Source organism: Emydura macquarii, unplaced genomic scaffold (genome assembly GCF_026122565.2).
Source record: "Emydura macquarii macquarii isolate MOO-44397 ecotype Brisbane River unplaced genomic scaffold, CSIRO-AGI_Emac_v2 contig_1253, whole genome shotgun sequence".
NCBI classification, from domain to species: Eukaryota; Metazoa; Chordata; order Testudines; family Chelidae; genus Emydura; species Emydura macquarii.
The window spans coordinates 80,396,099-80,409,070 of NW_027131390.1; the positions used below are offsets into that span (position 1 = coordinate 80,396,099).

Consider the following 12,972-nt stretch of genomic DNA (forward strand, 5'->3'; position numbering starts at 1 on the left):
CGGCCCTCTCCAGTCACTTGGGCCCAGAAATCCGGGCAGGCTTTGGAGGCTCCAGTCAGTGGGGCAGTTGCTCCAAACAGCTGCAGGGCCTGGGTCAGGCCTAGACCGCAGCCTCTGGGAAGACACGTCTGCCTCCAGCAGCAGCTTCCCCCTGACTGAGCTGCTAGGCCGGCCTTTTACACTGGCCCTTCCTGTCCTGGCTCTGTCCCTTTTCTCCCAGGTTGTTTGGCCTGCAGGGCCTTGTTCTGTCCAGCAGGGGTGACGAGACCCTTCCTCGGGCCCAGGCTCCAAGGAAGGCCACAGCGCCTTGCTACAGAATCATTACATTAAAGCTGATCATTAAAAAGTGATACTCTTTCAATATTAGCTTATGATAATTCAGATGCATTTCACGCTTTCCGATAGCAGAACATACATGTGAGAACTAGATATAAATATGCAACATTCTGCTGCATAATTCTAATGTAGTGGAACGCATGAAAAGGGGTAAATATGAGACAGGTATTGATAAATCCTCGGTGGTGGAATTTTCTGACTGGGAAGCTGAGCTTTCATGGCCAGCCTTTGAAAAACAAATAAAAAATTGGGTTTGTGCTAATATTTGAAGGCAGTGCAATACTACATTTTCTGGTGGATTAAAATCAAAAGGAGTTCAGATGTTTATCATTTCAGAATTGGTGTAGCCTTATTAGTCATTCATGTCAGCTTCAAGATGATTGAAATATGGGCATTGAAAGCCCATGTTAATCACAAACTAAGTCAGAAGTTCCTGAGGACATTGGTAATGCTTGTCATCAGGGGGTAAATGTTCGCTTTATTGTCATTTGTTCAGGGGCACTGGTGTGATATGGTATATTTTCAGATAGTGATTTTTTAATTCAGTCATCTCCTTAGGATGTTCAGGTGCTACTGGCTTTGTAGTGATGTTATGAATAGCGGTGAAAAGGGAAGAAATTGTCCTTGTTAGACATAGTTGGATAGCTTTAATGGAGACAAAACACAGGAGAATTGAGAGCCGAGAGAAGTTACCTCATGTGAGGTGAGAGACTTATGATACTAAGAGATCATGCATCTAATGCAGCAGTTCTCAAAGTGTGGGTCGCAAGTTGATTATAATGGGATTGCCTGGTAGGGCCGGCATTAAGGGATGAAAAGGAGAGTGATTGCCCAGTGCCCTATACCACAGGGGGTCTTGCAAAGCTAAATTGCTTGGGCTGGAGCTGGGGCCCAGAGCAGAAACTCAAATCCCAAGCCCACAGTGCAGAGCTCAAGCTGAAGCCTGAGCAAGTTAGGCATGGGTCCCCAGGCAATTTCCCTGCTTGCCACCCCCTAACACCAGCCCCACTTGTAATGCATTTTTTATTTAAGATATTAACTATTCTACAGTTACACGGGGCCTTGGGTCATGTAGTAATTTTTGTTGTCAGAAGAGGGTCGCAGTGCAATTAAGTTTGAGAACCACTGATTTAATGAAATCTCCAACCCAAAAATCATCCTTCTCTTTAAACCTGTGGGAATGTTGTTTTACTTTTTGAGAGTGGTGGTGGAATTTGGAGTTGAAACTGTGCATTAGTGATAAGACATTTGATTTTTCCAGGAACATAACCTTAGATTGTCTGGCTATGCTGGAAGAACGATAGGGAACACAATGTGGTTTAATTAGGCTGCAACTTTCATTCTTAAATGTCTGGGAGTACCGGACACATAAAAGTGTACAGGGCAGGTAATTCCATAATCATGTCAATATAGATCTGGGGGTTTCTGTCAGCCTTCCCCATTGCCCATCCTGGTCCCCAGCCAACTCCCTGCTGGCCTCACCATTTCCCCCCTTGAATAAAGATTAGGGGGATATAAAGGAGAGGGGAGTTGGCTCCTGCAGTATCAGTCATAGGAGCCCTAAACCCTCCCCCTACTCTTGCTCTGCTCCGTTAAAGAATGCCTCCTTTTACATCCTTTACCAATCCCTTGTATCTGATCACTGTTCCCTTCCCTACCAAGTATCTGCACTGAACATTCGCCTCACGTTTAGATAATGAGCTGCGACATCATAGCCTAACTCCCATTCTATGTTTGCCTCAACTAAGACTCTCTGTCTGTCTGTCTTCACCTCCACCATCCCCCTGGCCAAACCCGCTATGGGGAAGTTGGATAAAATCCCACTTCACCTTGGCCAATCTTTCCTCCCGGAGAAAGGAGCAACTAGTGCAATGCCCACAGCAGATCCTGACAAAACCTGGTATTTCACCACTTCCATGGGTGGGAGGGTGGGTAGGTGTGTGCTGCCCCACCTGGTAAAAGAGGGCTTTTCCTGCACCAGCATGGATCTATATAGTCTCCCCTCTCTTCCAGTCACCTGAGGGGAGATGGGTCACACTGACTTGGTCTGCTGCTGCAGCAGAAAGTCACTACCTGGTTCTCTAGCCCTTAAAGGAATGCACACCTTTTCCTACGAGCTGGACAACAGCCCCTCCCGTTTAATGTGCAGTGAGGTCATTCTACCATTGCATCCATTTTTCATAAGGTTTTGATGCCTGATAGTGTTACTGACGTTGCTGTTAATGATCTGAAAATGAGCTCTCAACCCAGGTTAAAAAGACCAGTTAGGATTACAGATGTAGCTATTGATAGATGACAACTGCAAATGTAATGAAAGGGTGTTTTTGGACTCCAGGCCCATTCATTTGGTGGTAAGTATCAGAAAGGGTGCCAGTTTTGATGTGGTTTAAGTGGACAGAGAATTCCTTGTGAGATTTCTAGGAGTTTCTGCTGCAGACAGGGCTGAAAATGTTGTTAGAAAAAGCATTTCATGCAGTATTTCAGCACTTTGCTCCTCTTTCTAGGCTCTGAAGTGTTGAGAGGCCTGTGGAAATAAATATAATGAGGCATCAAGCAACTTTATCAGCCTTTTATTAAAATGAAAAATATTCAATTTGAAGGTTCATGCCTTTTTAACCAAATAACACAAATGTTTTACGCTTTAGCACTTTTGTCACCTTTCCATCTTTACTCTCTGATATGAATACAGCTTATTTCAATTTTCCAGTGAAAAATTTCAACTTTGATAAAATTGCATATTTTGATAGGGGGCAGAAAAAAATCACCCTTTTTTTTTTTTTCACATGCTTGGTTTCCCCCTTCTCCCTTTTTTGACCATAGCTATGGTAATGAGTATCTTATTTCAACAATCTCTTCCTCCCTCCCCCATAATCATATTCTGTATTTGATACTTTGGCAGAAATGTCCCACCATGATAGTCTGTGTTTCTGGAGATCTGCTAGCTCTAGTTTTGCAGTGAACATTTTCATATTTTCCTCAGGCTCATTCATCACTAAAGCTAATGAAGGTGCCCAAGCTCCTGAGCAGAAAAATAGCTGACACGCAGCAAACTTTATTGTTGCTGGAATTTTCCCTGCCTCAGACATGCGAGAGAGACCATCCCTCCCAATGTCAACAAGGCTGTGTGCCTCACAATGCTGTAATATGACTCATTGGACTGAACCCACCAGGACATTGTCAGGAGAATACTTATCATTTTGTGGAGTATTCCCCAGAAGTTGATATTGACAGAACTTTAACAAATCTCTAGTGCTTTCCTCCATGGTTTAATGGAGGATATTTCATGGGCCTTATTGGAAGGATGTTTAAAATCATCTAAGTGATTTAGGAGGGCATTGAAAGTCAGTCAGTAGGAACCATCACTGAGGGATGAAAACACATACTAAATGTCTAATGGTGCAGGGGGCAGCTAGATGGAGAAATAGTTAAGCACTATATTAGTCAATGTTTATTTGCAGTATATATTTCAATATTTATTTTTGATCTGAACACAAGATTAAATGCCAGAAAATCCTTGGTTCTAACCCTTATTCTGAAACACACATTCGGTAGCTTGGACAAGTCACATAACTTATGTGGCCCAATTTCTCCCTTAGTAAATTGGAAATAATAATGATATTTATCTGACTCACAAGTATGTTATGAGCATTACTAAATGTTCATGAAGTTATTTGAAGATGAAAGATGCTAAGTTTATTAGCATTTGGAGGTATTTTATTTTCACTTCTGTGGCAAAAGTAACAATAACACAATTAGCAATATGTAAGATGAACAGGAAAAAAGATCATTTTCAATATGCTATAAATATAAGTTTGGAAGTGAGAGCCACATATAGCAAAGCAGGTTTTATAATTAAGCAAAATTCACAAGGTACAACTACCTATTACCTAATTATTTTAATAACTAAAGTTATACAATGTCCAGATCATCTGATAATGAACAGACCTGCTGACCTCACAGAGGCATTCTGAGAATAAATTCATTAAGGTGAAATGCTCAGATGCTCAGTAACAGAGCAGGCTATAAATATATAATAAATCATAGAACTTCACCCTCTTAATTATTCCTCTTTGCCATATTCTGCACATATAGTTTTACTGTAACAGCAACATACAGTACATTTTCAATAGAAGAGAAACTCTGAGTAATTATTCAGTATTTTGATAAGTTTGTGAGGAGACACACTCCATCATTAGATATATTGAAGCACACCCCTGGACAGCTAAATTAGGCTTTGGAATTATCACACTTCTACACCTGCCTTTGAATAGAATGTAGCTTGACAATGGAAACTACCAACACCATCCTGCTCATTCAGTGGTGGAATACCTAGCTAACACAAATCCAAGCAGTGCCTTGAAAATTATATATTTTAATTAATCATTAGTGTCTTTGGGAGAGTTTTTTTTTAATTATTTCTATTGTGATTTATCATTTTACTGTTGCAGTCCTCCTACTTTATAGGTGACAAATCTGAGGAAGTGTCCCAGATGGAGGTGTCATTAGAGAAGGTTTTGGAACAAATTCATAAATTAAACAGTAATAAGTCACCAGGTGTCTTCACCCAAGAGTTCTAAAGGAGCTCAGACATGAAGTTGCAGAACTGTTAGGTGTGATATGTAACCTCGCATTTAAATCAGCTTCTGTACCAGATGACTGGAGGATAGCTAATTTGGCGTCAATTTTTTAAAAAGGCTCTAGAGGCGATCCTGGTAGTTACAGGCCGGCAAGCCTAACTTCCGTACCAGGCACATTGAAACTATAGTAAAGAACAGAATTATCAGACAGATGAACACGATTTGTTGGGGATGAGTCAACATGGTTTTTGTAAAGGGAAATCATGCCTCACCAGTCTGTTAGAATCCTTTGAGGGGGTCAACAAATGTGGACAAGGGTGATCTAGTGAATACAGTGTATTTAGACTTTCAGAAAGCCTTGGACAAGGTCTTTCACCGAAGACTCTTAAGCAAAATAAGCAATCATGGGATAAGAGGAAAGGTCCTCTCACAATTCAGTAACTAGTTGAAAGACAGGAAACAAAGGGTAGGAATAAATGGTCAATTTTCAGACTGGAGAGAGGTAAATAGTGGTGTCCCCCAGGGGTCTGTACTGGGACCAATACTGTTCAACATATTCATAAATTATCTTGGAAAAGTGGTAAACAGTGAGATGGCAAAAGTAGCAGATGATACAAATTACTGAAGATAGTTAAGTACAAAGCTGACTGTGAAGAGTTACAAAGGGATCTCACAAAACTGGATGACAAAATGGCAGATGAAATTCAATGCAAAGTAATGCATATTGGAAAACATCATCCCAGCTATACAGACAAAATGAGGGGATCTAAATTAGCTGTTTCCACTCAAGAAAGATCTTGGAGTCACTGTGGATAGTTCTCTGAAACATCTGCTCAATGTGCAGTGACAGTCAAAAAAGCTAACAGAATGTTGGGAATCAACATCTCAAAAAAGACACATTGAAATTGGAAAAGATACAGAGGAGGGCAACAAAAATTATTAGGGTTATGGAACAGTTTCCATTTGTGAGAAGGTTAAAAAGATTGGGACTTTTCAGCTTGGAAAAGAGACGACTAAGGGGGGATATGAAAGAGGTCTATAAAATCTTGACTGGTGTGTAGAAAGAGAATAAGGCAATGTTATTTACTCCTTCACATAACACAAGAACTAGGGAGTCACCCAATTAAATTAATAGCAGATTTAAAACCAAAAAAAGGAAATACTTCTTTACACAATGCACAGTTAATTTGTGGAACTCATTGCCTGGAGATGTTGTGAAGGCCAAAACTATAACAGGGTTAAAAATAAAGAACTAGATAAGTTCATAAAGGATAGGTCCATCTATGACTATTAGCCAGGATGATGAGGGATGCAAAACCATTCTCTGAATGTCCCTAGCCTCTGTTTGCCAGAAGCTGGGAGTGGACGACAGGGGATGGATCACTTGATGATTGCCTGTTCTGTTCATTCCCTCTGATGCACCTGGCATTGGCCATTGTCAGAAGAGAGGATACTGGGCTAGATGGACCATTGGTCTAACCCACTATGACTGTACTTATGTACTTCTCTACTCCTTCCATTTGTTTGCTACAACCACTTGTGTCCTGACTTAAATTAGCTTAATGGATTCCAAGGCCAGAAGGGACCATTGTTTGTGAAAAGAGAATCAGACCTTGACTTCAGTGGACAGTTACCTCTGTGTTACACTAGTGTATGAGAGAAAAGAATTGAGCTCAATTATTTCTACAGCAATGCAGCACATTGGTAGGAATTTTCATACAACTGACAGAAAATTGTGAAGTGATATTTATTGTCCTTGTTGTCTAATCCATTTCTTTCATTGTCTCAAACTCTAGCCGGAAGGCTGTGTTATTTATAAAGTGCATAGCAGTTTCTCCCCACACACATACACGTTGTTCTCAAATACTAGGAAAACAGCTGATTTATTCTTGTCACGTCACATGCTGGGGGTCTGAGTGTGTGCTTCAGATGCTGTACAATGTCTCTGATTCAGCTTGCTATTGACTAATGTCTAGTGCATAAAAATACAACTAGTCCCATTAGTTAAATATAAGTCCCAGCTAAAAAATAAATAATAGATGAATATTCTCCACCATCACCTCAGCATGGTGTTTAATGGCTGCTTGAAGGTACCATATAATCTTTTGGAAGGCTTAATCGTTCCCTGCTTCACTTTTCAAAGGAGAAGAGTGGTTATTAACCCTCGGGTTCTCACAACATTTTCACAGTAGAGCTTCGTTGAACAACTACTGCTGCTTATTTGGCTAAGGAGAGGAGGATCTGAGTTTCAGAAAACTCTTGCTGCTGGAAAGTTAAACAGAAATAGATGTGCTAAGAAGGATTTTTAAAAGATTATGTTGGGAGAGGGTGTCTTACTTTGATCTTGTACCAGCTAAAATCTCAAATCTTGAATTGCTAATCAAAACAAATATGAAAGCACGTGATAGCTTTTCATTTTTAAATAAGTATCTTTTAAAAAGATATAATTTCCAAGAATGTAATAAATATTACTTGGCAATAGAGAGAGATTAGATGGAGATTCTCTCCAGGTCACTCATGCAAACTTGCCAAAGTGGGTAGGAACTTAAAGTTGTTAAAACATTTACGGCTGCTCATTGCGCTGTGTGAAATGAGTGGTTATCTGAATCGTCTAAGAATTGGACAAGTGCTTACAGCACAGCTGGCAATAATTAGCATCATTGTTGGCAGCCTCAATAAGACAAGCCAAAGACTGAATAGAAATGAAGACTGAATTTACCTTCTTACCCTTAAAGGTTTTTCCTTCACATTATGGTTCAGGAACACTGGAGGGCTGCTTGGATTGCTCTGCTGGTCTACCCAAACCTGTTCTTTGCATAAATCAAAAGCTTCAGCCTCTAGGGCTGTCAGTCTAAAGACGTTTTGTTGTTGTTGTGGTGGTTGGGTTTTTTTAAACTCTTAAAAATAAATTTAAAAAGCAACTAGGCAAGTGCAATGAATGAAAATAGCTCCAACAAATCTGGAGCCACACTTGTAAATGAATGCAAGAGGTTTTTAGATTGACAGTGTTGCAGTGAGATAATGGCAAATGACAACATTGCTGAAATAACTCTTACCATCTCTTGTAGCCATCACGCATGCAATAATTGTAGCCTGGGTGAAATTCACCCATAGGGAGGCAGGTCTGTGTTGGCCTTTCAACCCCACTGAGGGTTGGGCAGAGCCGTGTTTAGGGCTATCTAGTCATACCCCACGTGCGTCAGAAAAGGTCTGTGCCCTGGCCCTCTATAGGCTGGAATGAAAGGTTACCATGGGGTGGACCAGGGGAAGTTTTTATGAGATCTATGTTTACACAGATCTTTTGGCCTCAACACCTCTCACAATAGGTTTACTGTCTGGCTGATATTTGACAGGCCTGGCCAGTTTCATTATGGATTTGCCAGTTGCCAGAAAAAGAATTTAATCTGCCAGGTTTTTTTTACGTGCATCTAAAGATTTAAATTATTATTACAGTACACTGGGACCTCTAGTGTTAAAAGTTTCTGTGTCCCGCTAAAGATGCTGCAGTCTTCCCACATCCACAGTTTAAGAAAATAATGTTATCAATCTTATGTATATAGACAAGCGGCTGGTGGGGGCAGGTTGCTGAGTTGCCTTGAGGTTGGGGGTTGGGGTTGCGGCAGGCTTGCCTTTGGGGCAGGGCCAGATTTCCAGTTAGGCACAGCAAGCACGTGCCTAGAGGTGCCAGCATTCTAGGGGCCCCTAAACAGTGGCAGATTACCACAGGGGCCTGGGCTAAGGGGCCCCAACTAATTTGGGGGTCCTGCATGAGCACTGGAACTTTGGCCCCATCCCCTGCTCCTCCTCCTCTCTCCTGGGTCCCCACCACCTTGCTGCTCCTCTTCCCCCTGAGATTCCATCCCCTAGTCAGGCCGGAAGCTGGAGCCCAAGGGTGAGCATATTCCCCCCCTCCCCACCTGGAGCTGGCTAAACAGGTCAACCAAGCCCCTCTCTCCATCCCCACCCCCGTGAAGCTAGCCTGGCTAGCACCTCTCTCCCCTATTGCACCCCCTGTGCAGAAAACATGAAGATCAGCTGTAGGCAGTGGGGTGCTGAAAATGTTGTGCCTAGGGTTGCATAAGGTGTAAATCTGGCTCTGTTTGGGAGGTGTGTTGCTGCGTTTTTTTGTACTTCAAAGATGGTAATCCTACTCACAATTGGTGGTGAAGGTCTGAGGGGTCAACCCAAGGAATAAAATAATTCACACGTGTGTTTGCAGGATGAGGACTTAAAGATCTGATCCTCCAGTCTTTATGTAAGGAAAATTTATCAGTGAAGTTGCTGGAACTGAACTTCTTCATGGGAGTTTTGACTGCATAAGGACTGTGTAACCGGGTCCTAACCTCCAGGTGTAAATAACCCAATACAGTTTCAGTATTTCACTATATTTGCTGTATTTAAAAAAAAAAATGTACAGATTTTTTGCTCTGATTTGTTCATTCTTTACATGATATATTTCTTATTCTAGGTTCTATCTTTAGGAGCAGATGTTCTGCCAGAATATAAACTCCAGACACCCCGCATCAACAAGTTTACTATATTGCACTACAGTCCTTTCAAGGCAGTCTGGGACTGGCTCATCTTGTTGTTGGTGATATATACTGCCATATTCACCCCTTACTCTGCGGCCTTCCTTCTGAATGATAGCGAGGAACAGAAGAGACGAGTGTGTGGATATTCTTGCAGCCCACTGAATGTGGTAGACTTAATTGTGGATATTATGTTTATCATTGACATTCTAATAAACTTCAGAACAACATATGTAAACCAGAATGAAGAAGTGGTAAGTGACCCAGCAAAAATAGCAATTCACTACTTCAAAGGCTGGTTCCTAATTGACATGGTTGCTGCAATACCTTTTGACCTGCTGATTTTTGGATCTGGCTCTGATGAGGTAAGCTAAAATAAAAAAGTAGCCTTTTCTTCTCAGGTATTGACTCTGATAATCTGCTCTAACCACATGTAACATTTCCTGACCATGAGCTCATTTAGGCTTTTCAGTAATGTCCCAAGGAAAGTGGTGAAAGCCCATAACTTGGGACTTAATGTTTAACTGGACAAAACACCAGTAAAATAGTAGGGGATGAGCCTCCGATGGCAGAAAAAAAACAGTCTGGATGATCCAAATCAATGTTTTCATTCTCAAATTCTTTGACACAATCTTATTTACAAATAAGAACACAAACATACCATACACAAAGAGTTGCACGATAATCTTGGTGTTCTAAAGACTTCTCTTCCTGTCTTTCACTCACACACATGGTTAACCTATTCTGTGGATAGGTTGAGGGACTCATTCATCAGGGCTGTCAATCTGGCAAGGTTAAACCAAAACTATTCCTGGGTTTGTTTTTTCTTTAAATCATTTTAGAAGTTTAAATCCATGCTAAAATAACCTGAGACAGATCCTCAGCTGATATAAACTAAAGTAGTGCTATTAACTTCACTTGAGGTGGTCTGACTTATACCAGCTGAGATTTTTACACAGAAATTCAGTACTATGGAATTTAGGCTTAATATCTACACTCAGATGCAAAACTTAAAAATGTTATATATAGTTTAGGTAGAGCAAGTGTAAATTAGACCAGCCCAAGTTCTCAAATATTTGAAAACTGTCCAAATGTGTGCAAGACACACATTTTGTGGGTACCTGACCCAGTTCTGCCTCCTTCCAAAGAGCTTTTATTTAATTTAAGAAAGGCTAAAGTTATGTTGTACTTTGTGATGAAAGCTGAATTAACAAGTAGAAAATGCTTTTTAGGATAGGTAGAACTAGAGCAGTTTAAAAAAAATTTAAAAAAAGCAGCAGCAAACCCAGAAAAATACGGTGCAAATGTAACCTACAGTTTCTCTTACTTCTGCTTTTTAAGTTATATGTAATGAGAAGGGCTTCCTTACTCCCACCTTCCCCACTCCATTTTCCCTCCATTTTGATGGACAGATACTATGGTGATGTGGACCATATAAATACTTGAGTGGGAGAAAGAATGAGAGATTGGGTCCACAGGGATCCTTCTTTTTCCCACTGAAGTCTATAGAAAGATCCTTGTTGATTTCAATGGGTTCAGACACATTCAGAAGGGAAAATGAGGAGTCTGGAGCTATGTGCGGGGAACAAAATAAGTGGAAATAAAATCTTGTTAAAGGAATGCAATAAAAAGAGAGAGATGGCGAGTTAAAGAGATGAGGAAAATATGAACAGTTCCCTTACCAACAAAGACCTTTTCTCTGCAAAAGAAGACCAAAAGGCAGAGGCAGATACAGCAATCGCAGAATCTTCTTATCTTTTGCATTTGTCACACTTAACAATGGTCACACTCCTGCATTTCCTCTGAGTCAAGTACCATCTCCTAACTGGCACCTGGGAGGAAAAGGAAGCGAAAGGGGCAGTGCTGATAGCACAACTATTTGGAAGATTAATATAAGGGCTGTGGCACTTTTATTAACTTGGACCAATTTGTTCCTATGCGGTATGGAAAAGAAGAGAGCAAATCTAAGAAGAAGCTTCAGTGAGAATATGAAGAGGGTTACATAGGATGCTTCCCTCATGGCTCCTCCACCTCTGGAAATTATCCACGTGGCCCCTATACTGTGAGGAAAAAGTCCTTAATGTCAGGGAACGGAGAGAAGAAACCGCTCTTAAGTGGCCTGATCCAAAACCCACCAGGGTTAATGGAAAGACTCCCAATGCTCTTTAGATGAGGCCCTAAGTGTCCTAGTTCTCCCCTCCTGCAGATGTGTTGCAGGAAAAAGTGTTGTGTGCTAGACACTATAGTGATGGGCACTATAGAAAAACTCTAGGTAGGTAGTTAATGTTGCAGAATAGCAGCAAAGAGTTTTCTGGCAGCTGAATTCCCAACTAGCACAAATATGATCAGAAAATATTGGACCATATATGGCTTGTTGCTTGTGATGGATATAAGGAAATTAATTAATCATTTTACCCATCTCTCATAATTGAACATTTCTGCCAACTGTAAAATCTAGTTAGCTTTGTCCGAGGAACAACCAAACTATGGACTTTTTGGTCAGTTCAGTATATCTTTTCAGTAAACTCCTATTTCTCATTTATAGCAGTGGATATATCAGATACTTTCTAAAGCTCCTGGGTGAAAGTCTGAACTTCACTTTTATTTTAGTTTTGTTTCTTATATTCCCAAGTATAATATTTCTATAGTGATCCTTTTTAATAGCCCAGTAGAGAGAGAGAGTGAATGTAAAACCATCACAATGAAGTGCCTGTCGTTTCATAAACACTTTCAGTCATGAGGGTGCCTTTGCCCTGAAACAGCTTTTTTTTTTTTTTTTGTTACCTAGGGATTCTTCAGATAAGACCCCCTGCCAACAATTGTGCCTGGATATCCTTTGTATTAGCCACCATCAGTTCTAAAGAGAATTCCATGTGTGCTCACCCAGCTTTAGCAAACCTAAATATCCAACTGCACCTAGAAAGGGCAGGAGATAGTCAAAGTACCACCTGCAGCGCTACCTGAATACCTCTATTTTTGCCTTAGTTTGTCAATACAGAAAACTAACAGAGTTAGAACGGTTAATCTTTCCATTTTCAAAATGAGATACTAATATAATGTAAATATACCTGTTCAGTTTAAATAGATGTTTAACACAACACTATTCTAGATGATTGTGCACTGTTCCCTTTTTTGTGTGTTTTGATTGTTGAGTGACATCTGTGAAACTTTAAGAGGTAGGGGACAACATACATTATCTTTTTGCCTTCTATTGCTCTGATAGTTTATTTTTAATCTTGCTGCTAGAATCTGGCCTAGATTTTCAGAAAAAATGTACATGCAATTGCATAGCTAAGTGCACACAAATACACACAAATAGATAATTTGTATGCACATTTACAATGATTGCATCATTAGCTGTGATAACTGGACATGAAAATTGAATATACATTTAAAAAAAAAATTAGGCCTCTTTTCCCACCATCTTCCCATTTCAGGTCCCAGATGCAGTAAGAAATGAGGGTGGAGAGACCTGTTGATAACCAGGCTTTTCTTTATCATATAGGCCCCAGTTCAGCAAAAGACATAAG

At 40.5% G+C, this 12,972-nt stretch overlaps 1 protein-coding gene across 1 annotated transcript in view; it reads left to right on the forward strand.

Annotated features, from left to right (window-relative positions):
* KCNH7 (potassium voltage-gated channel subfamily H member 7) overlaps positions 1 to 12,972 on the forward strand; it is a 312,240-nt gene that overhangs the window by 241,044 nt on the left and 58,224 nt on the right. The window contains exon 7 of the mRNA XM_067549879.1: positions 9,382 to 9,807. Coding sequence (XP_067405980.1) covers positions 9,382 to 9,807 — 426 coding nt within the window. The remainder of the gene's footprint in view (positions 1 to 9,381; positions 9,808 to 12,972) is intronic.